Here is a 21,332-nt window from a genome sequence, read left to right on the forward strand (position 1 = left end):
TGGATAGCTTTTATGCTTTAGATCTTTTTTTTTTTTTTTTTTTTTTTTTTTTTTAGTTTATTTATTTACTTTGAGAGAGAGAGAGAGAGAGAGCAAGTAGGGAAGGAACAGAGAGGGAGAGAGAGGATCCCAAGCAGGCTCCATGCTGTCAGTGCTGACAGGGCTCAATCTCATGAACTGTGAGATCATGACCTGAGTTGAAATCTAGAGTTGGACACTTAACCGACTGAGCCATCCCGGTGCCCCTGTTTAGATCTTTAAATCCTAGCCTTTGGGGATTTTGAATGAAGATTAAAGATAATCTTGCCATTAGGCCACTCTCATTTCCACCTCTTGATTAACATGAATCGTCTTCCCAATTTCCCTGCTGTAGGCTTTCACCCCAACCCATCCACTCCCCACCATCCACCATATTCTCTGCTTTCCTCTCTGTTACATATAAATGCCAACAGCTCCACTTATACATTTAATCCTACCTCTTCCTACCTTCTTGGGGATTTTGTTTCTGTTATAATCTCCTTCTTCACTGTCATCAACTTTTCTCTGGTCTGCTGGATCAGCATATAAATATATTTTCTTATCTTCTACCAGATCTGGTACTCAACAAAATTATTAGCTATTTATTGAGTGCCTAATTTGTACTACTTACCATGATAGGCACTTAGAACACATCAGTGAAAGGGAAAAATATTTCCTTTCCTTGCATTCTGGTAAAACAACCTGGTTATTCAAAGACCTGGAGCCATCCTTGGTTTCTCTTTTCTTTATCCTTCACATCCCTTTGGATGGAGCTCCTGTTGGCTCTGCTTTCCGAAGCTCTGTACCCCCTAACACAGAGCCATGTCACCTCCCTTACGGATTCCCACAACAGCCTCACAACTCATCTTGCTTCCTCCTCCCCATTTACCTTTCAAAGAGGAGTGTGCATTTTGAAAAGTAAATTTTATTGTCACCTACTTGCTTAAAATGCTCTAGCCCCTGCCTGCTTCTGCTTACATTGTGTACTTACAACCACATTGTTACATTCTTATCCCAAGCACCAGGGTCTTCTTGTCACTTGAGCGTTGTCAAGCTTGTGATCACCACAGTACCTTTGTTTTTGCTCTTTTCTTTGCCTAAAACACTCTCCCTTTCCATCTTTATATGGCTTTGGTTTTTTCTTATTTAGATCTTACCTCAAATGTCACCACCTCAGGAAGTTCACTTTAAGTAGTCACCAAGCCAATTTTTCTCTATTACACAATTGTGCTCTATTTTTTTTTTTTTAGTTCCCAAGTTTTATTCAAGAATTCATACAAAATGTTCCAGATAAATGAGTTTTAATCCACCTCTTCCTCCTCTTTCTCATCCTGGTTAATCCGGAAGTAACACAGTTTGTAACTCTCTTTGCTGTTAGCAACTACTCGCAATGAATCACAGGGATTATTCTTCAGATATATTTTTTAGGTTTATTTCTTTATTTTGAGAGAGAGGAGGGGAGGAGGGAAGAGAGAGAGAGCATGCACAAGTGGGGAAGAGGCGGAGAGAGAGGGAGAGAGAAACAATCCCAAGCAGGCTCCACACCATCAGTGCAGAGCCCCATGTGGGGCTCAAACCCAGGAACCATGAGATCATGGCCTGAGCCTAAGTTGGATGCTTAACCAACTGAGCCACTCAGGTGACCCTTCAAATATTTTTTTGATGAGTTATTTCTAACACCATTTGGAAAAAGCACCTCAGAAGTTACTGTAATCTTGTTTTTGTTCCTTTCAGTGGTTAGAGCCCCTCCAACTGAGATTCCCAGATTTTCCATTCATTTTGATTCTCTCTTGAACAAACTGCTCAAAATTGGCAGCCTCCATGATTCCCTCTTCTACAGGGTGGGTGCAGTCAAGGGCAAACTTCATAACTTGCTGCTGCTTCTTCCGTTTTGTTTTGTTTTGTTTTGTTTTTTGCCCCCTTTCACCAGAAACTTTTTCATGGGCACCATGGTGGCAGTGGAGGCAGAAAGCACAATTGTGCTCTATTTGTGTGTGTGTGTTGGGGGGGGGGGTGCCCTTCACAATCTGAAGTTATGATTTTATCTGTGTTTTTATTTGCGTCTTCCTGCCTCCCCTCTCCCAGAGTGTGTACATTGTGAGAACAGCACCTTGTCTATCTTGACTACTGCTGTGTTCCCTGTAATTCTGACAGTGTCAGGTGTATCCAAGGGGCTCAAATCTCTGGAAAGAACACCCTCTGGAAAGAACACTCAAATCTCTGGAAAGAATTAACAGAATTCTTCTTATGAAGCCAAGACTATCTCTATGTAACTTGCACCCATCCCAACTCTGCGATTTAGGGTGGCAAAGAGCCATCTATGTTTTCTCCCTAGATCAGTCTTTCCTCCACATTTTTGAAAACATCCCTCATTTCTGCTCTAATTGTTCTCTGTTTAGTAACAAGCATCTCCAGGTTTTCCTCTATATTTTGATAAATAACTTGATTATTTTTTGTTCTTATGGTTACTAATATATATTCATTATAAAACAAAGACGGAAAACATTGCAAGATATAACAAAGGAAAAAATCCATCTTTATCCTACCATTCAGAACTAACAAATTAAAGCATTCTGTATGTATATAAGTGAAGACATTTGAATTATGTTCTGTATATAGTTGTGCGTACATTTTCTTCATTTAACTTTGTCATAAATTTTCATGTCATTAAATGTTTTAATTCTTTTTTATTGTGGTAAAATATACATAACATAAAATGTGCCATTTTCACCATTTTTAAACATATAGTTCACGGGCATTAATTACATTCACAGTTTTGTGCAATCATTGCCACTCTTTACTTCCAAAATTTTTACATCTCCCCAAACAGAAACTCTGTACTCATTAAGTAATAGCTCTCCGTTGTTCTGTCAGTGCAGAGCCCAATGTGGGGCTTGAAACCATGAACTGCAAGATCATGACCTGTGCCCAAGTTGGATGCTTAACCGACTGAGCCACCCAGGTGCCCCTACAGCCTTTTATATTTGCTCAAATAGTTACTTTTTAAAAATGTTTTTATTTTTTATTTTTATTTTTGAGAGAGAGAGAGAAAGAGAGACAAAGCACGAGTGAAGGAGGGCCAGAGAGAGAGAGACACAGAATCTGAAACAGGTTCCAGGCTCTGAGCTGTCAGCACAGACGTTGAACTCACAGACTGTGAGATCATGATCTGAGCCAAAGTCAGATGCTTAACCAACTGAACTACCCAGGCGCCTCTCAAATAGTTACTTTTACTGGACAAAAGAAAGAATGTCAATGAAGAGGTAGAGATTATAAAAAAGATTCTTTAGAAAGAATTTCTTTTGGCTCCTTTTCATATTTTCTGTCTTTTTATTGACATTTTCATTTTGTTCATACATTGTTTCCTAATTTCTTTGAGCATATTTGAAAGAGTTGTTTTAGGGCCGCCTGGGTGGCTCAGTCGAGCATCCGACTTCGGCTCAGGTCACGATCTCATGGTTCGTGGGTTCGAGCCCCATGTTGGGCTCTGTGCTGACAGCTCAGAGCCTGGAGCCTGCTTCGGATTCTGTGTCTCCCCCTCTCTCTGCCCCTCCCCTGCTCATGCTCTGACTCTCGCTGTCTCAAAAATAAATAGAAACATTAAAAAAAAAGAGTTGTTTTATAAATTTTTTTTAACATTTATTTATTATTGAGAGACAGAGAGCATGAGCATGAGAGGGGCAGAGAGAGGGGGAGACACAGAATCCGAAACAGGCTCTAGGCTCTGAGCTGTCAGCACAGAGCCCGACGTGGGGCTCGAACTCACAAACCACGAGATCGTGACCTGAGCTGAAGTGAGACGCTTTACTGACTGAGCCACCCAGGCGCCCCTGAAACAGTTGTTTTAAAGTCTTTGTCTAACATATCATATGACTTCACTCATATGAGGACTTTAAGATACAAAACAGATGGACATAAGGGAAGGGTAGCAAAAATAATATAAAAACAGGGAGGGGGACAAAACATGAGACTCTTAATATGGAGAACAGAGGGTTACAGGAGGGGTTATGGGAGGGGGGATGGGCTAGATGGGTAAGGGGCATTAAGGAATCTACTCCTGAAATCATTGTTGCACTATATGCTAACTAACTTGGATGTAAATTTAAAAAATAAATTTAAAAAAAAGCTTGGATTTGGAAAATAAAGTCTTTGTCTCGTCAGTCCAATGTCTGGGTGTCCTCAGAGGTTATTTCTGTCAACTTATTTTATTCTGATGAATATTACAATGTCGTAACTCTGGAAATCCAGATAACTCTGGAAATCCCCCTTCCCCAGGATTTGATGGCTTTTGTTCTGCTAGTTTTTGAAGGCTGTCATAGTCCATTTGGTGACTTTCCTAAACTACTTTTTGCAAAGACTGTATCAGTTGCCATTGGTCAACGAAATCTCTGTTCCTTTAGCTGTGTTTTTGACAGAGATTTTCTTGACTTCCATGAGTGTAAAACCATGAACAAAGAACAACCTCTCCCAGTCTTTGCAGATTTGTTCTGTGCTGGGGCCCTTCAACACTCAGCCAGGCTTGTGCTGAGTGCAAAGTTCATCCAGAGATCAAAACTGAGGGGCTGTTCCAGTCTTTCCTGAGTGGGTAACTTGCCTTAGGTGTGTGCATGGTTTTCTATAGTCCCCAAAATACACATATGTTTTTGAAAGCCATAATTTTCCAAAGAAACGTTCTTTAGCTTTTCTTTATCGTAGCTATTATTTTATGTCTCAACTGCCATCTTTTGCCCCAGGTGATTGTGGGTAGTTGGTGAGCCTTACAGTTGTTTTCAAGCAGTGAATGCTGCTGCCCTAAGTTCAGTCTTGCATTAGGTGAAACAGAGATGAGCGCCTTGCACCAGTCCTTCAGGTACCCCCAGACAGGTTAGAACGGACATACCCAATGGATGCAGTTTGCTCTTCCTCTCTGTGACCAGAGACCAGAGTCCTCCACTGGGAGAGCCAATGACTGACTTTGAGATTGCCACTGAGCTGAGGAGGGGTAGGGCAACGGCAAGAAGAGATGTCACAAAGCTTTCCTACCATCTTTAAGTTGCCTTTTTCTTGATTCAGCATTTGTTTGACTGCTGTAAACCTTTGTTGTTCAGAATTCTGACAAAGTTAGTTTTGATAGTTTCTGCTTGTTTTTCAATGTTTCTGTGGAAGGATGGGACCTTAGGGCTGTCTGCTCTGCCATTTTTTCCGATGTCACTTCTCATTTTGTCATTGAATATTTTTTTAAGTTTATTTAATTTATTTTACTTAAGTTTATTTATCTGAGAATGAGAGAGTGAGCAGGGGAGGGACAGAGAGAGAACAAATCCCAAGCAAGCTCCACGCCGTCAGTGCAGAGACCAAGGTGGGCCTCGAACTCACGAACCACGAGATCATGACCTGACCCGAAATCAAGAGTCAGATGCTTAACCAACTGAGTCACCCAGGTGTCCCATTGTCACTGAATATTTTAAAGCATTGCTTCTTAGCGACTGCCTGTTGTTTCATTATGTAGATGTACCATAGTTTACTGTAAGTGATGCACTAAAGAACATCTTTCTACATCTCTGATATTTTTAGCTTAAAACAAATTTCCAGAAATGGAATAACCATGTCAAATGTTATGAACATTTTCCGGTGTTTTCATATTTATTGCCAATTGCCCTGCAGAAGGTTTGTGTCAGTGTACGTTTCCAGAAGCAGTGCATAAGAGTGTACATTATCATCATGCCCTCACCTATAATTTGATGGACTTTGCCTATTTAATAGGCAAAACTGAACCACAATTTCTTTATCCATTCATCAGTTGATGGACATTTAGGCTTTTCCCACAATTTGGCTATTGTAGAGAGTGCTGTGGCAATGAGAAAGAATAAAATATGGCCCTTTGTAGCAACGTGGATGGAACTGGAGAGTGTGATGCTAAGTGAAATAAGCCATACAGAGAAAGACAGATACCATATGCTTTCACTCTCATGTGGATCCTGAGAAACTTAACAGAAACCCATGGGGGAGGGGAAGAAAAAAAAAAGAGGTTAGAGTGGGAGAGAGCCAAAGCATAAGAGACTCTTAAAAACTGAGAACAAACTGAGGGTTGATGGGGGGTGGGAGGGAGGGGAGGGTAGGTGATGGGCATTAAAGAGTGCATCTTTTTGGATGAGCACTGGGTGAACCAATTTGACAATAAATTTCATATATTAAAAAAAATAGCCCAAACCGAAAGCATTTCATGATTGTTTTTGTCTTCTCCCTTAAGAATTGCTCCTATGACTTGAGTTTGAAGCCATTCATTGTATTTTGTTCCCTCAAAACCCTGATGTACTCCAGTTTGTCAGTTTCCTTGGCTGTGTGGGCCCAAGAATTTACACTGTTCTTCTGATGAAGAATACAGTATTTTCCTTCTCTCACAAACATAACACTTGAATTTATTTTGTAGTGAATTTGAATGGTGCCTACCCCAAGCTGGTGCCCTTCAGGCCTGCAGGACGGCTGATCTCCCCACCTCTGCTGCTCTCTGTGATTCTCAACATTCTTCTCAGCTTAGCCATGCACATTGTGGGCTTCATTCTGGTTCAGAGGCAGCCTTGGTATTCCATGGAGATGCACAGGTACTGTCACAGCTCTGATGCCAGCTTCTCACATCCTAATTTCCATCAAACACGGTCTGGCCCTTATGATAAGAAGCAAAGGGTTCTTCATTCTTCTGGAGGCGTTGGCTTTCTTTCAAGTCCCTTGGGGAATTTTCCAGTGATCTCTCCTCTGTAGCACAGTTTGAGGATATTATCCATTGGCACTTACTTTTGCCTGTCTTGTGTGATAATGATCCATGACCTTCTTTTACACCTAGGGTGACCATGTGTTATAATTTGCCCAGGCAGCCCCAGTTTGAGCCTGATATCCCAGTGAAATTTTTTAAATTAATTAATCGTTGAAGTATATTTGGCATACAATGTTACATTAATAACAAGTTATCAATTCGACCATCATTCTATACACCATTCCTTGCTTACCATGATATGTGGTGCCCATCTGTCACCATATATTAATATGCTATTTTTGATTACAGCTCCTATGCTGTAATTTGCATCCTCATAATATTCATTTTATAACTGGAAGTTTAGACCTCTGAATCCCCTTTATCTATTTTTCCCACCCCTTCCACGCATGTCTCCTCTGGCAACTACCAGTTTTGCTGATGCTACTAGTCTTTTACTTTCACATTCAAATATGCTCCTGTTGGATAATAAATTATATGGTCACCCTATTTATCAATATTCAAAGATCTTAAGCCACAAGAGGAAAAACTCATGGCTTACTCATATTTTTCCCACATAACCTTACTACACATGAAGGGTACCCAAATTATTGAATTATTAACTTGACTATCTAATTATCTATCTACCTATCATCTATCTATCTTTTATCTATTCATCTATCCAAAATATAGATCTATCTGTGTTGGTTTATTTCCCCTTATTTCTCAGTATATTCTTTCCCAAAGTGTAGGTAATTACAAAAGCACTGAGGGCATGGAATCCTGTAGTTACCAGTGCTCCATAAAGACCTGTCATCTTCGTTCATTACCTTTTTTGTTTCTTTTTTAGTGCCTGCACAGTGCAAAATGAAAGCATCTCAAAGTCAACCATTTCTCCCACTGCTCCAGAAAAAATTGGAAGTAATGGTGCCTTCACAAGCTTCGAAAACACTACCATATGGTTCTTGGGAACAATCAACTGTATCATCATGGCTCTTATTTTCTCTAAAGGAAAACCATTTAGGCAGCCCATATATAAAAATTGTGAGTAGCGTTGTACCAGATCAGAGGTGAGGGGTCATCAGAAGGAACAGACATGCCCGGGTCACTCGGGGAGCAGCAGCAGAGTTGATGCTTATCTGGAGCCTTGACTTTATACTCCAGGGCTCTATAAACACATTTGGCAGCCTCATTCTTTGCTCCTTTCCTCAAAGCTGCATTAAATTCTAGGGCTTCTTCCTCTACCTCTTTCCTTCACCGGAAGTTTGTCTCCAGGTGTCCTTTCATGGCACCACTGTAAATTGGGATGAGTCATTTATTTCCTCACGTGTCAGTACTTGTCGGAATTCATCTGGGAGGAGGTGGAGAGAGAGAAGTGTCACAACACTCAGTTGGAACATGTCTCCTGCCATGAAGACAATGGTTAAGATGGCACTGTGTGGTTGGCAGCCTGGGAGGGGGTCCAGCCTGAAGGAACCTGGCTACGGTAATTGTGGAGGCTCTTGGCCAAAGTACATGCTACCTCCTTACATTCTGGACTGGAGTGCGGTGTGTGTTAGGAGAAGTGGGTGACCTGGTTACCCTGTGGAACATTCATTTGTATACATCCTTACCTCTCAAATTGGGAACATTTAATTAATTAATTATTTAGTTAATTATTTTTACCTTTACTTATTTATTTCGAGAGAGAGAGAGAGAGAGAGAGAGAGGGAGAGCATGAGCACTGGAGGAGCAGAGAGAGAGAGCGAGAGAGAGAATCCCAAGCAGGCTCCATGCTGTCAGTGCAGAGCCTGATGTGGGGCTCGAACCCATGAACTATGAAATCGTGATCTGAGGCGAAATCAAGAGGTGGATGCTTTAACAACTGAGCCACCCAGGCACCCCTAATTGGGAAAATTTAGAAGCATAAGTTGAAGGATCAATGTCCTCATAAGAATTAGTTTATTTAGAGAAAATTATTTTGCCTTTCTCCTTGGGATGAGAAAGCAGTCAAATGCTTACTTCTACATTACTGCAATTTAAATATTTGTTTATTTACAGCCCTCTTTTTTTTCCAGAATAGAATTTGAAGCAGGGGATTTGCATTAAGACTTGGATACTTAACTGTCTTCAAGGCATTTTTTGAAAATACATTAGGTCAAAATTGCTCTCTCTATATTTCCCACTTTTATTAATTGAAACTTACAACATGCATGTGAAAATTTCCATCTGCTTCAAGGACATGCATAGAAATTGTGGAGGTGAGACCCATTGCATAGAAATGAGTACTTTCCATTTATTATGCTGTGTTTGGATGTAGGAATCAAGTAAGCTTAATCAGTGTGAATCTAGAATATGTCTGTCAATAGATGTGAAACTCCGTATATACTCCAATTTCTCGAAATGATAGCTTGTGTTCTTATTTCCTCAGATATATTTGTCCTTGTGCTGGTCATACAGCTGGGTGTGTGTCTATTCATTCTATTTGCTGATATTCCAGAATTATACAGGCGTTTGGATGTAAGTCTTATCTCTGGGCTATGATGATGGTTTACTGTTATATAATACCCTGACTGCAAGAAGCAGGTCACGGTGGCAATTGACATGGACTCGTGACACTGATTATCCTTTTGGAATAGTAGAGTTAAAAAAGAATACTACATTTATTTGTATTTTTTTAAATTTAAGCCAGCCAGGAAATAAGATTCTGTCTAATCTTGATTTCAAATATTTCAGAAGCATTGACCATTTTTCTTTTAAAAGATCCCTGTAAGAATGGAAAAATCTATATACATACACTGTTTCAAGCGTAAGAAATTTTTTCCCCCTAAGCACTTCTGTTTTGAAGCTGTTGAAAACAGTTTGCCTATAACACTTTTTCTGTTAATTCTCAAATTCTGTTACATCTTTAAAAAAAAATCTCTATAATAAAGACGTGTTTGTATGTTCATACTTAATGTCTGCAAAACTTGTTTGCAAAGAGCCATAACTTACCTCATGAACTCTCTTAGAGTGTGTAATTTTGAGGCAAATGTCAAAATCTATGAGACAATTTTTACATATACAAGCTAGGGGAAATGTGTATTTCAATTCCTTTAACCTATACTTTTGAATTAGAAGTTTATTATTACCAAATGTCCTTTAGACCAATAAATAGAATACAGAAGAGATGGTAAAAGGGAATGGACTTTTTTTACTTAGTGCTACGTGAGCCTGCCTGCCCACCTCTCCAACTCAAAGACACGTGTCATGAAGGCCAAGGTCCTATCTTATTCAGTTTCATGTTACCAGTGCCTAACATAACCCATGGCACATAAGGGCAGTAAGTGACTGATCCTTGTAGATCCGGTTCCTAAATGGAGATGAGCACTGGAAGCTCACAGTTCATTGCAAACCAGCAAAACCTTCACCAACCCTTCTTGACACGTGGCATACAAACTCATGTCTACATTCGGTTTTCCTTGTGATAATTGTATCACTGTGGTTAACAGCGTAATTGCCACTATTGTTAAATATGTTCATGAATTTGAGTAAGCAGTCATGGAGATAGTCTTTGGCTGCTAGACTTCTAAGTGAGTCAAAACTTCTTAATCCTGCAGAAGTTAGGGTTAAGATATGTTGGGTTTAGTCACACTCTTTAAGAGGAAAGAGTCTTACAGAGAGGCTGATTCCTCTGGTACAGCAAAACAGGGAGCCTATTTAGTTTTGGGGGGACCTGTGTGGGGTCATTGCCAACATGACTGCCAATGAATGACTGCAGAGAATTATTGCTCACCCTAAAAATAATTATTTTTCTTCTTATTACATAAAATTGTGGGTACATTCTAGAAAATGTGAATATGCAGGCAGAGAAAATTATAACAGTATTCACTCTATCCTTCCATCTTTGAAACTTTGTATATTATAAAAGCGCATTGACTGATTTGTGCAGTTTACTTTAAATGGAATCATGCTGGTTTGTAACCTAGTTATTGCTCATTTTAAAAAACTGAATTTTTTTAAAAATAGAGATACATTCACAACATTTAATATTCAAAAGTTAAAAAGTTCTGTCTTCTCATCCTTTTTCCCCTGCTACCAGGTCTCCTCTCTGGAGGCTACTGATGACAACACTTTATTTTATACACTTTTATTTTTATACACATATTTTATACATATGCCTACACACACACACAGACACATATATATATTTCCTTTTTTAAATTTTTTTAAATGTTTATGCATTTTTTGATAGAGACAGAGCGTGAGTGGGGGAGGGGCAGAGAAAGAGGGAAACACAGAATCCGAAGCAGGCTCCAGGCTCTGAACTGACAGACATAGCCTGATGCAAGGCTCGAACTCACGGACCGTGAGATCATGACCTGAGCCGAAGTCGGATGCCCAACCGACTGAGCCATCCAGGCGCCCCATATATATATTTCTTATATGTGTATTCTGCCACATTCTTACACAAATAGCAGACTATTAAATTTGTCCAGGTCTTCTGAGCTGAAGATGGCAAAATGAGATGAGACGTGTGAGCAAGCTATGGAGGAAATGCCTGTAGGGGCAAAAAGACGAGGAGCCCAAAGAGAAGGGGAGGGTGGCACCTTATGATGTAGGTCTGACCCCCATGACGGAGTGACGGAAGGAGGGGTCAGAGGGGTAGGGTTTCAGATTGCAGTGCAGTTCTAAGAAAGCCCAGCCACAGTTGCCCATCACAGGTATCTAGTATCTTTTAAGAATGAGTGTGAAGACCTGCCATCCTCAGGTATTAGCTATGAGCAACTCATGAGGAGTGTGGGCTCAGGGTAGATGTGATGGGAGATTCCAAGAGTAGCACTGGAGCACCTGCTACTTACTCTCCTGGCAGGAGACCCTCATGGGGCATGCCCATGGCTGCCCCGACCACACAGGTTCTGCACCATGATCTTTCATGTTACAGTGTATTTTGGTAATTGTCCCACGACAGTACATAGAGCTTCCTCATTCCTCTTTTTACGTTAATATATTGTTTCAATATACATATATGTACCATAATTTATACGCAGCCCCCGTTGATAGACATTTAGGTTGCTTCCAATGTTTTGCTATTCCAAACAAAGCTGCAATAAAATAACTTTATACCTATACCATTTCAGGCATGTACAAGTCTGTCTCTAGGATAAACTCCCAGAAATGGTTTTCCACTTTTCATTTCAATGGCATTGCCCTCCATAGAGTTGTACCAGTTTATAATCCCCCCAGTGTAGAAGGCAGTATATGAGACAGTGCCGGGTACAGCAGTGTGCCCTTGGTTTCATTTCATCCATCCATCCATTCATTTATCTAGCCAGACATCCATTCCCATCCAGCTCCACTTGCCCCACTGGTGAGTACCCTTGTCATGGCACCATCTGTGCAGCTGTGCACACAGCCCTGAGGGTAAAGCCCTGGCTCGGGGCTGCAAAGCAGGGCTCAGCTGAGGGGAGATGTGGCACCAAAGAGACAAGGGCAACACTGCCCCTGTCACATTCGACTTGTGTACCATCAGAGCCTCCTGGGAATAGAGCCACATTCCTGTATTCTCTCATAAAAGCGAGCAACGCAAGCACACAAAAACACTTTTATCAAATTTGTCAAATTTTGATCGAATTGATTTGGGGAAATTGAGAAATTACAGGGGCACCAAAAAATAAAAAGGAGAAGAAAGAAAGATAAAAGAACAAAAGCAGCAATCATAGTTTCTGTTATTTTGTGTGTGCCTCTAATATGCATACATGTAATGTCTACATGTAAGCGTGTCTATTACACACGTGATTTATAACCTATGAAAATGTACACTGTGAACGTGTGAACAGCTTTCTGACATTTATTTGTCTTCAAACTAACAGTGATTCTCCATCTCCCACCAGCTTCTCTGCACTCCTCTTCTGTGGAGGGTTTATATCATCATTATGCTCAGCTCCAACTTCATTGTGTCCCTTGTGGTGGAGGTAAGTGCCCTCCGGCTTCTGATCACTGTGGGTAGGGATGGACGGGGCATTCTTTGGGAGTCTGAAAAAAGGAACAGCCTTAGAGGATAAGAGTCAGCAGTCCAAGAAGCTCCCTGCCCTGGTGACATGAGCAATGGTGCTTTCCTCTATTGAGCTCCAAACAAGGTGTTAATTTTCTTGTCTACATGGTGGACCTGGAGAGAATGGGATTATGATGTCTAAGGACCTGTTCGTTTCTAAAATCCACAAGTAGAGAACTGACTCAATTCATTTTTTTGAAATTACGTATGATTCACATACTACAAAATTCACCTTCTTAAAAGGTGTGCAGCTCACTGAGTTGTGCAACCATCACCACTAATTCCAGAACATTCTCATCACTCCAGAAGAAATCCTGTACCCATTAGCAGTCGTTCCTCATCCCCCCTTCCCCCTTCTTCACCCCTTGGCAACCACTAATTTACTTTCGGTCTCCACGCATTTACCTATCAGGACAGTTCACATAAAGGGAATCATAGAATATGTGGCTTTTTATGTCTGGCTTCTTTCACTTAACAACGTCTATTTCTTTTACTTTACACATGGGAAATAAGATTCATAGTGAGCTTTTCTTAGATTTGATTCTTCATCTCCCATTTACTCCATTTCCTCAGTGAAATGAGTTTGTGGTCTCCTTTCTTTGGCTATGTGGTTCACTCTCCTCCTTCAGCGCTGTTATTTAGACCGAATCTTCATTCTTCAAAGCCTCCTGGAGAACAGGGGTCACCCCTAGAAAAGACATCTGTGTCAAAGGGGAGATGAGCATCAGATTCCATCTGTCCCCAATCTGGGTGGCAATGTTTCCAGTGGCAAACACAGCCTTATGCCAGTGAGGGGGGAATCCCTGGAACCTGACTTCTCTGCAGCACCTTCCTTAACAGGCAGGGTAAAAACCACACAGGAGCCAGTGGCAGAAAAGAACATAGAATTAAGGTACTAGAGCCTCTCTCTGTGTGCATATCCAGGGCTTCTCAAACTTGAGTGGGCATCAGAGTCACCTGGAGGGTTTATTAAAACCCAGGTTGCCCAGCCCTTCCCCTAGCATTTCCGATTCAAAGGTCTAGAATAGGCGCAAGTGTTTGTCAGGTGATTCTGATACTGCTGGTGGAGGGACCACACTGTGAGGTACCGTGCTAACCCGTATGGTCTCCAAAGCCACCAAATTAATAAGAGAGGATCGCATGAGTGTCCTCATACCCAGCTGCAGAAGGATGAACCTTGCCCTTTAAAGGATAATCTTGTGTTCGTACCTTGTCCCTGTCAGTGATCACATTATTTCCTCTGCCTGGTATAGCTTCCCCCAATATCTCCTTATGGGAATGCTATTCCATCCTCTATGGCACAGCAGTAGTAGTATCGTCTTCATGAATCTTTCCCAAAGCCTGGATGGGTGAGTCAAGTAACAGTGGTTTAAACAGTCAAGATATTTACTGTCTCACTTAACCGGAAGATTCGAGGTAAGTGGCCATAGAGTTGGTTCAGCAACTCAGTGGTGTCATTGGGGATCATCAATCTTTCTCTCTTCTGCCTCCCCATCTTTAGATACGGGCCTTTCATGTTTGCGTGTATTGCTTATGGTGTCCAGATAGCTGCCGCATAGCTGGGCATTATCTGTGTTTTGATGCAGGAAAAAAAAAAAATGGAAGGAGAGGCACCAGCAAGCTTTTTTTCCCTTAAGTATGAACTTTTTATAAGGAAACAAAGTCATTTTCTATAGCCACCCTGCAGACTTCCTCTTATGCCTCATTGGTCAGAACTGTGTCTTATTGTCATCCTGAGGAGAAAAGGGTTCTGGGAAAGTGGATCTATGCCAAACATTAGACAGATTTGCTGAGATTGTGTGTGAGTTTTTTCCTCTTAGGTGGGCAGGAAAAAGTTGGGAGGATTGTGCTATAGGTAATGGAGCAACAAAGTCTCCCATAATCCTCTAGCAGGAAGCCATTCGAATGTCACCATGTTTGCAGTTAAAAGAAAGCATAAGCCGGAAGTAGTTCACCTGGGTTGGAATCCTTTCTTGCCGCCTGACTCTGGGCAGCACTTGCAACTCCACTTCTCTATGTCTCCGTTTTCTCATCTGAAACGCCGTGATAATAAGGGTACCTAACCTTACAGGGTTACTGTGAGCATGAAAGGTGAACACAGAAAAGCATGTAGTAAATGTTTGATAAATATAAACTATTATCATTATGTTATCTCTTGTGATACTTAGCATTTCTTAGTTTGTATCTATCAGTCATGCAGGCTTTCATTTGTTCATTCACTCCATAAACATTTGTTGACCCTGTGCCATGACCTAGGGTGCAATTCGAGGCAGATCCTGATGATGGAGGGGTGCTGCTCACAGTCTACAGAAGCAAGAGGACCAGTGCTACAGTTATTTGTGTGTAGATTGTGTAAACGGCGCTGGCAAGAACTCATCTCAGTATCTACAGAGTCTAAAACCCTGCTTTATTCTAATAGAAAGCTGGGTAAAGCTTTGTTCAATTATTAAATGTTAAGAAGTGACGCTGCTCACCTCCAGCAGATGGAGAGGATAATTTGACACTCATGAAAGATTAAGTTTCTCCTTTGTTTCTCGAGTCCACTGAGAAATGGAGACCGGCGTAGATGTTCAGTGGGGGTTCCCAGCAGCTTTCACACTGAGAAATGATGCTGTGGGGTCCTAGCTCTCACCCCCAGGCTCCTGCATGGCAGTCTTCACTTATTCGAAGTTACCTTCTGCTGTCAGTAGGCATTCAGGAACAAACCAAAGCCATTTGAGTCTGTGGTTGAAGGAAGTTGTAATGGAGAATTACAGACACTAAGATTTCATGCCCTATGAGGTGAGCAGAGTAGATAAAGACCGCAGGCTATCACGGATGCAGCAAGATGTTTTCCTCACATAGCTCTAGGTATATCTGACAGGAGATACTAAAGATTGGTGGCCAGCCTGTGACAAAGATGGTCCAGAGAGGTTTCAAGGGACAGGCACGGGGGATGGCTGGCCTCCTGTTGCACAGTTCCAAATATTTCCTGGTCTGCTGAGAGGACTAAGACTATCCTTAATCTTAGAGCAGTTTTGAATGGGATCTTATCCTCACCTTGCTTTCTCATGATCTAACCTCCAACTGAAAGGCATAGGAGCTAATCTGGATAGCTTTAATTCCTCTCGTTTTTATTACTTACGTGTTTGTGTATATATGTGTGTGTGTATGTATGTATGTGTGAATTATTTTAGTAGCCAATCTGAAGAGCTTGTGTGGTGAAGTTTTTGTTTCTAGTTCTACATTTAATTTATAATGTAGAGTGACAGAACAGGTTACTTCTCGGTCCTTCAGTTTCCCAATCCAGACCAGCAAAGTGAGACAGGCCATTATACTTCTAGAATTGTGTTAACACTCGAGGCATGTCTTATAGCACTAAAGTCTCTCTGTGTGTGTCTGTATGTGTGTTTGGTTTTGTTTCATTTTGTTTGTTTGTTTTTTTGTTTAAAACCTGATAAGATATCCTAGAGGTAAGTTAGACTTTAAGACCAGTAATTGGATACCTATGATCCTGCCCTATTCCAGCTCGATGGAGAACTACTGTTCTCTTTTTAATTAAGAAGGACGAAACAAAAAACAAAAAAGCAACTTGCTGTGGGAAAGTAATAATTTGTGGGGCTGAGTACAAAATGAAAAAGTAGAATAACAAGTCTGGCTAGGTGAGCCCTGAAGTTTACGAGATGCTCTTGAGATGGCTGTGTGGGTCTTTAACAGCCTGCTAACAGATGATCCATTTTTTGAGACAGAAAGATTCAGACTAGCTGTTCTCTATTATTTCCATTGGCAATGGGACTCCAATATCAAAGATGGGTGGAATTTAAGAAAACTACTACCCTGGCAAAGGTCCTTGTAGAATCCCGTAGAATTGATTCTTCCAGTCTAGCAAAGATACCACTGATAGACACCAAAATGAGTTCTCATTCTGTGGGACAGCAGGCTTCTCATATTTTTTGTTTTTCTCAAGATAACTTCTAAGATGGTTAACTTTTATGACTTATGATAAAAATGAAAAAATAACACAATAACCTCTTATACACTTTGTATTATGTTATAACTTGAGATCTGTATGAGGCTCAGTCTAACTCATGAAATAAAATGGCAGTCCAAAATGTTTCCAAAGAGACAGGTCTTCTATAATCTTAGAAAAATGCATTGTAGTGAAATACTTGTAGATGAAAGAGGCCACAGTGAATAGGGCCACAGTACATAGCTTATTGTCTTATTTATTTATTTATTTATTAAAAAAAATTTTTTTTGATGTTTATTTTCTTTTGAAGGAGAGGGAGACAGAGCATGAGGGAGAAGGGGCAGAGAAAGACAGAGACACAGAATCTGAAGCAAGCTCCAGGCTTCGAGCTGTCCTCACAGAGCTCAAACCCATAAACCACGAGATCATGACCTGAGCCAAAGTAGGAGGCTTAACTGACTAAGCCACCCAGATGCCCCCATAGCTATTTGTTAAGTAAATAATTCATAAAGGTGGTAAAGGGAGGCATCTATACCATGCCCTGCCCTACACTGTAAGGAGAGTTACACAAAGAAGGAATTATTTCTAATCACTGAAGCTCAGATAAGGTAACTGATTTGTCCATAGTAGATGTCAGAGCTGGAACTTGAATCCGGATCTTTATTGACCTGTATTCGGGACTATGCAGTCATATGGCAGGGCACACCAAAGCCACATCTTTCTATAAGGTAATTCCATGGGGTGTGGTAGGGAGTGGACTGCAGAATTTGAATGATTTTAAATTTAATTTATATATGAGATTCAAAAGGAATTTCATCCTCGAGGCAGACTACTTCAAGCTATGTTTCCAGATTCTTAAAACTGGGAACTCTGTCTTTTCCCAGAAGAGTTCCTTGAGTGGAAAAGCTTGAGAGGCTGAGACCTATCTCATGAAACCACATTGGATTTGTTCGTACAGGCCTCAAGTTTTTTGTCAAGCTGGATCTAAGCAGCTAATGTGGTAGCTCCTCCGTAGGGTCTATGGAGGACCATAGCCAACCTCTGGTTGTAAAGAATAACTCTCTTATTTTGCAGGAGGCCATTATTGAAAACCGAGCCCTGTGGACAACATTCAAAAGGTGTTTTGGCTATCAATCAAAAAGCCAGTATCGGATATGGCAGAGGGCCTTGGCAGATGACCCCAGCTGGCCCCCGCTAAACCAAACGTCCTACTCTGACATGCCAGAGTGTGGCAGGGGGGTGTCTTACAGCAATCCGGTGTTTGAGAGCAATGAGGAACAACTCTGAAGCCAAAGTGATCTCTAAGGTGATAAAGCATAGAAACAATGACAAAAGGGACCAGTTTCAGTAATTTTCAAACAATGGGACTCTTACAAAATCAGCTGGAGTTTTTGGAATGAAAAAACCTATCCAATCACGGTCGCAAATTCAAGTTTACCTGATAAAATACTTTCTACAGAGCAGAACACTGCCCCCAGAAGAGTGCCTTCCTCTTGATTCTGAAAGTATTGATGGTGTTGGTGAATCAAGAGTGAGCCAACGATGGCAATCAGCCCAGAGACTGGGAGGCTAAAGGACAAGGAGAATATATAATCTCTTTTCTTAGGTAACATTTTTTAAATGAATTGAGAGAAAGCAGCACTATGTGTAGCCATAGAATTGTAACATGTGAAGGATCACCTTTGAATTCTTATTTTATTGATGGAAAAACAAGTGCATGAGAGCCATTATACCAGTCTTCACTGTCTGGTTTCCTTTCCTGCATAGTACTTTCAGAGTTGAGACATTTTCCTCTGCTTCTGGCCTTCTCCTACATATTTGGAAGGATGGGCTAAGCTCATGCTTCAGTAACAAACAAGTCCCTTGTCTCAGTGGCTTAACGCACAAGAGCTTCTTTCGTGGTCCAGGTGACTCTGTAGACTAGCTCTCCTCAGTGGTGACTGCTTCAATCTGTTGGCTCCACCGGCTGAAAACAAGTACTCCACGTTCACTATGATGGGAAAGGAAGAGACTGGAGAAGGCACAAAGGCTTTTCACTGCCTCACCCAAAAAGTGGAATGCCTCTCTTCCACTACTCACATCTCATTACTCAAGGGTTTGGCAAAGGAGCTGGGAAGTACAGTCTCCTGTGTTTAGGGCTGGTTTCATGGGCACATGACCTGTGCAGTCACCTGGGGCCCCATGCTTAGGAGGGCCCCACATTTGGTTTAATGCTTTGCTGCTGCCATCTCGAAATTCTTAATTTTTGATGCTCTTTGATACATGCTACTTTAGTTTCTCTCCCAGGAACCCGAGGTGTACCAACTACATAATTTGTGGGGCTGAGTACAAAATGGAAATTATTTTTGAGAAAAATTAGTCTTGTACCACAACATTATATGTTATCAATTGATGTAAGTGCTTATGCAATCTACACATTTCTTAAGTTTGAAAAGGCTTCAATTTTCAGGAAACAGAAATTGCCCTTATTTTATCACTATTACAATTTTGTTATCTCGGATTCAATTAGCATAGAAAACATCCAGATTTCTCTTAGCTCAGCAGACAACTCTGAGTTTTAGGAAAACATCCACAGATAGTATTTTAAAGCAAACGCAAAATATTAATTACAAACTTCAAATCCTAGGTGAAGGTTCTGGACAGGGGGTGTGTCCCAAGCTGGCTTTTCTCCTTATCAATAGCATCTGCAAGCATTCCCTTCCCTGGCTGAATTCCGGAGCATGGCTGGAGGCTCTGTGGCTGCAGATAATTCTGGAAACACAGTGTTTCTCAGCCACGAAAGTATCTTGTTGCTTCTGGTTTTAAAATAGGGCGTGAAGAATCATGTAAATAGGCTGCAGAATCATTGTCTTCCTTGGTACAGAAAGAAATGTTTCCTTTTACAAAGTTAGCCACAGCAGAGATATGGTAGCTCTGAATGTCTTTTTCTAAAACTCGTAGTTTTCTCATTTTTCAACAGGGCAGGCTGGAGATGGTCTACAACCTAGTCCTGGGCAAGGGCATTCCCAACTAGAAGATCCCCTTACCAGGTGCTGTCACCTCTCTTGTCTCATTTGCATTGCACGATTCACTCAGACTCAGGCAAGGAAGGGCTTATCATCCACTTTTACACGTGAGGAAACTGAGATTCAGAGTAAGGAGAGCAGACCCAGGCCTCAGACATAGATCTCCTGAGCAAACCTTCTGTTGTTTCCAAATACGTCCTAATTACAAAGCTCCAGCAGGGCTGGGTGTTTGGGGTGATCTCACAGTCAAACAAAGAATAGGTTTCTTATTCGCCAGGTGGAAGGAAGCGACCTTTTGCTAATACCAGGGCCTAATGTTCAAATGAATGCCAGGCACCCTGCCAAGCTTGGGCTAGAGGCAGGTTAAAAACAAAACAAAACTAAAACCCATGAGTGTCTGTCTTTCTGAGACTCTGAGTTGCTCTTACCTTGGTCCTACATTCCATCCTCAGTGATTCAACAAGACCAGCAGGAAAACAGAGGGAAGACTCCATTTCCTCACCAGCCAAACAGCCCTAAAATCTTTGTCAAAAGGGACTTATTCTGAAGACTGTACTTGAAGTTAACTGTAACTGAGAGGTAGTGAGAAAATGCTTTACTTGAAAAAATGGGATTGGGAGGTATGGTCAAGGGATGTGAGAGTTGTTTTCAAATACTTGAAGGGTTCCTGTGGGAGAGAAGACTCCCACCTGTGCCTGGTGGCACGCTCAGTGTGTAAAGGGCACAGTGGGAATGGCATCAGGCTGACACGAAGACCACTGCCCCAACAGCTCAAACAGCAGTGGAAGCTGGTGACCCATGAGGTGTGTGCCCCATGACATTGGCAATACAAGGGGATATTCAGAGACCAATTAGAGGTGGAAGTCAACTATCCGATGGAATTCAATTACCTGCCAGATCCTTTTCAGACTTATATGCACATGTCTCAATCTTATGCTGTGATGTGAACCATTTACTGTCACTGCCCACATAGAATATCAGCCTGCCTATTGTGGGGAGATGGGCTGGGGAGGACAGGTTTATAGCCCTGTGAGGTCCCACAGTCAAATGGGCTTGACTGCTCTGTACCTTGGAAGGTGGCTTTGGTTGGGGATAAGATTCTAGAAAACAGGTACCCACTGATGGGTCCTGACCACCAAACTGACAGCTGGGACATACTTCTGATGTGTGTGTTTTCATAGAAAGAGCTGCTTGAAAATATTCAGTAAAAAAAAAATGTGGGAGAGTGTGCCAAACCTGAGGTCAGAGTACCTGCACCTGATACGCTTGTCTGACCAGGACTTGGAGGAGAAAAGAACACAGTCATCTGATCCACATCATTTAAAAGGTCCCCTGTATGTTCACTCCAAGGTACGCAGCTCTGACCCACAGAGAGGAACTCTGGCTCTGGGTTCTTCTCACTAAACACGTAATGATCTGAGAATGGAAATATGTCTGTGCCATCTGCATCCTCTGAGCTCATAGAAGGGTGCGTGTGCACACTTGCAGATGCAATGACTAGAAAAGCAAGTATTTATTCAGAGTCCTGTATTTAGTTTATGCTGTAATAAGTCATTCTGTGCAAAAGAGGCAAGCATAATCTGTAATTCTGGTGTTATAAAATCAACCTTTTTCCCTTTC

General features: G+C 41.4%; 1 protein-coding gene across 4 annotated transcripts in view; it reads left to right on the plus strand.

The window, feature by feature from the left end:
- The window catches only part of ATP13A4 (ATPase 13A4), a 125,788-nt gene extending 104,456 nt beyond the window's left edge, over nucleotides 1–21,332 (plus strand). For all 4 annotated transcript variants that reach the window (XM_045502577.1, XM_045502575.1, XM_045502576.1 and 1 more), the window contains 5 exons: nucleotides 6,428–6,599; nucleotides 7,596–7,789; nucleotides 9,156–9,244; nucleotides 12,598–12,678; nucleotides 17,782–21,332. In XM_045502577.1, coding sequence (XP_045358533.1) covers nucleotides 6,428–6,599; nucleotides 7,596–7,789; nucleotides 9,156–9,244; nucleotides 12,598–12,678; nucleotides 17,782–17,994 — 749 coding nt within the window. In that variant the 3' untranslated portion in view covers nucleotides 17,995–21,332. The remainder of the gene's footprint in view (nucleotides 1–6,427; nucleotides 6,600–7,595; nucleotides 7,790–9,155; nucleotides 9,245–12,597; nucleotides 12,679–17,781) is intronic.

Source organism: Leopardus geoffroyi, chromosome C2, assembly GCF_018350155.1.
Source record: "Leopardus geoffroyi isolate Oge1 chromosome C2, O.geoffroyi_Oge1_pat1.0, whole genome shotgun sequence".
Lineage (NCBI taxonomy): Eukaryota > Metazoa > Chordata > Mammalia > Carnivora > Felidae > Leopardus > Leopardus geoffroyi.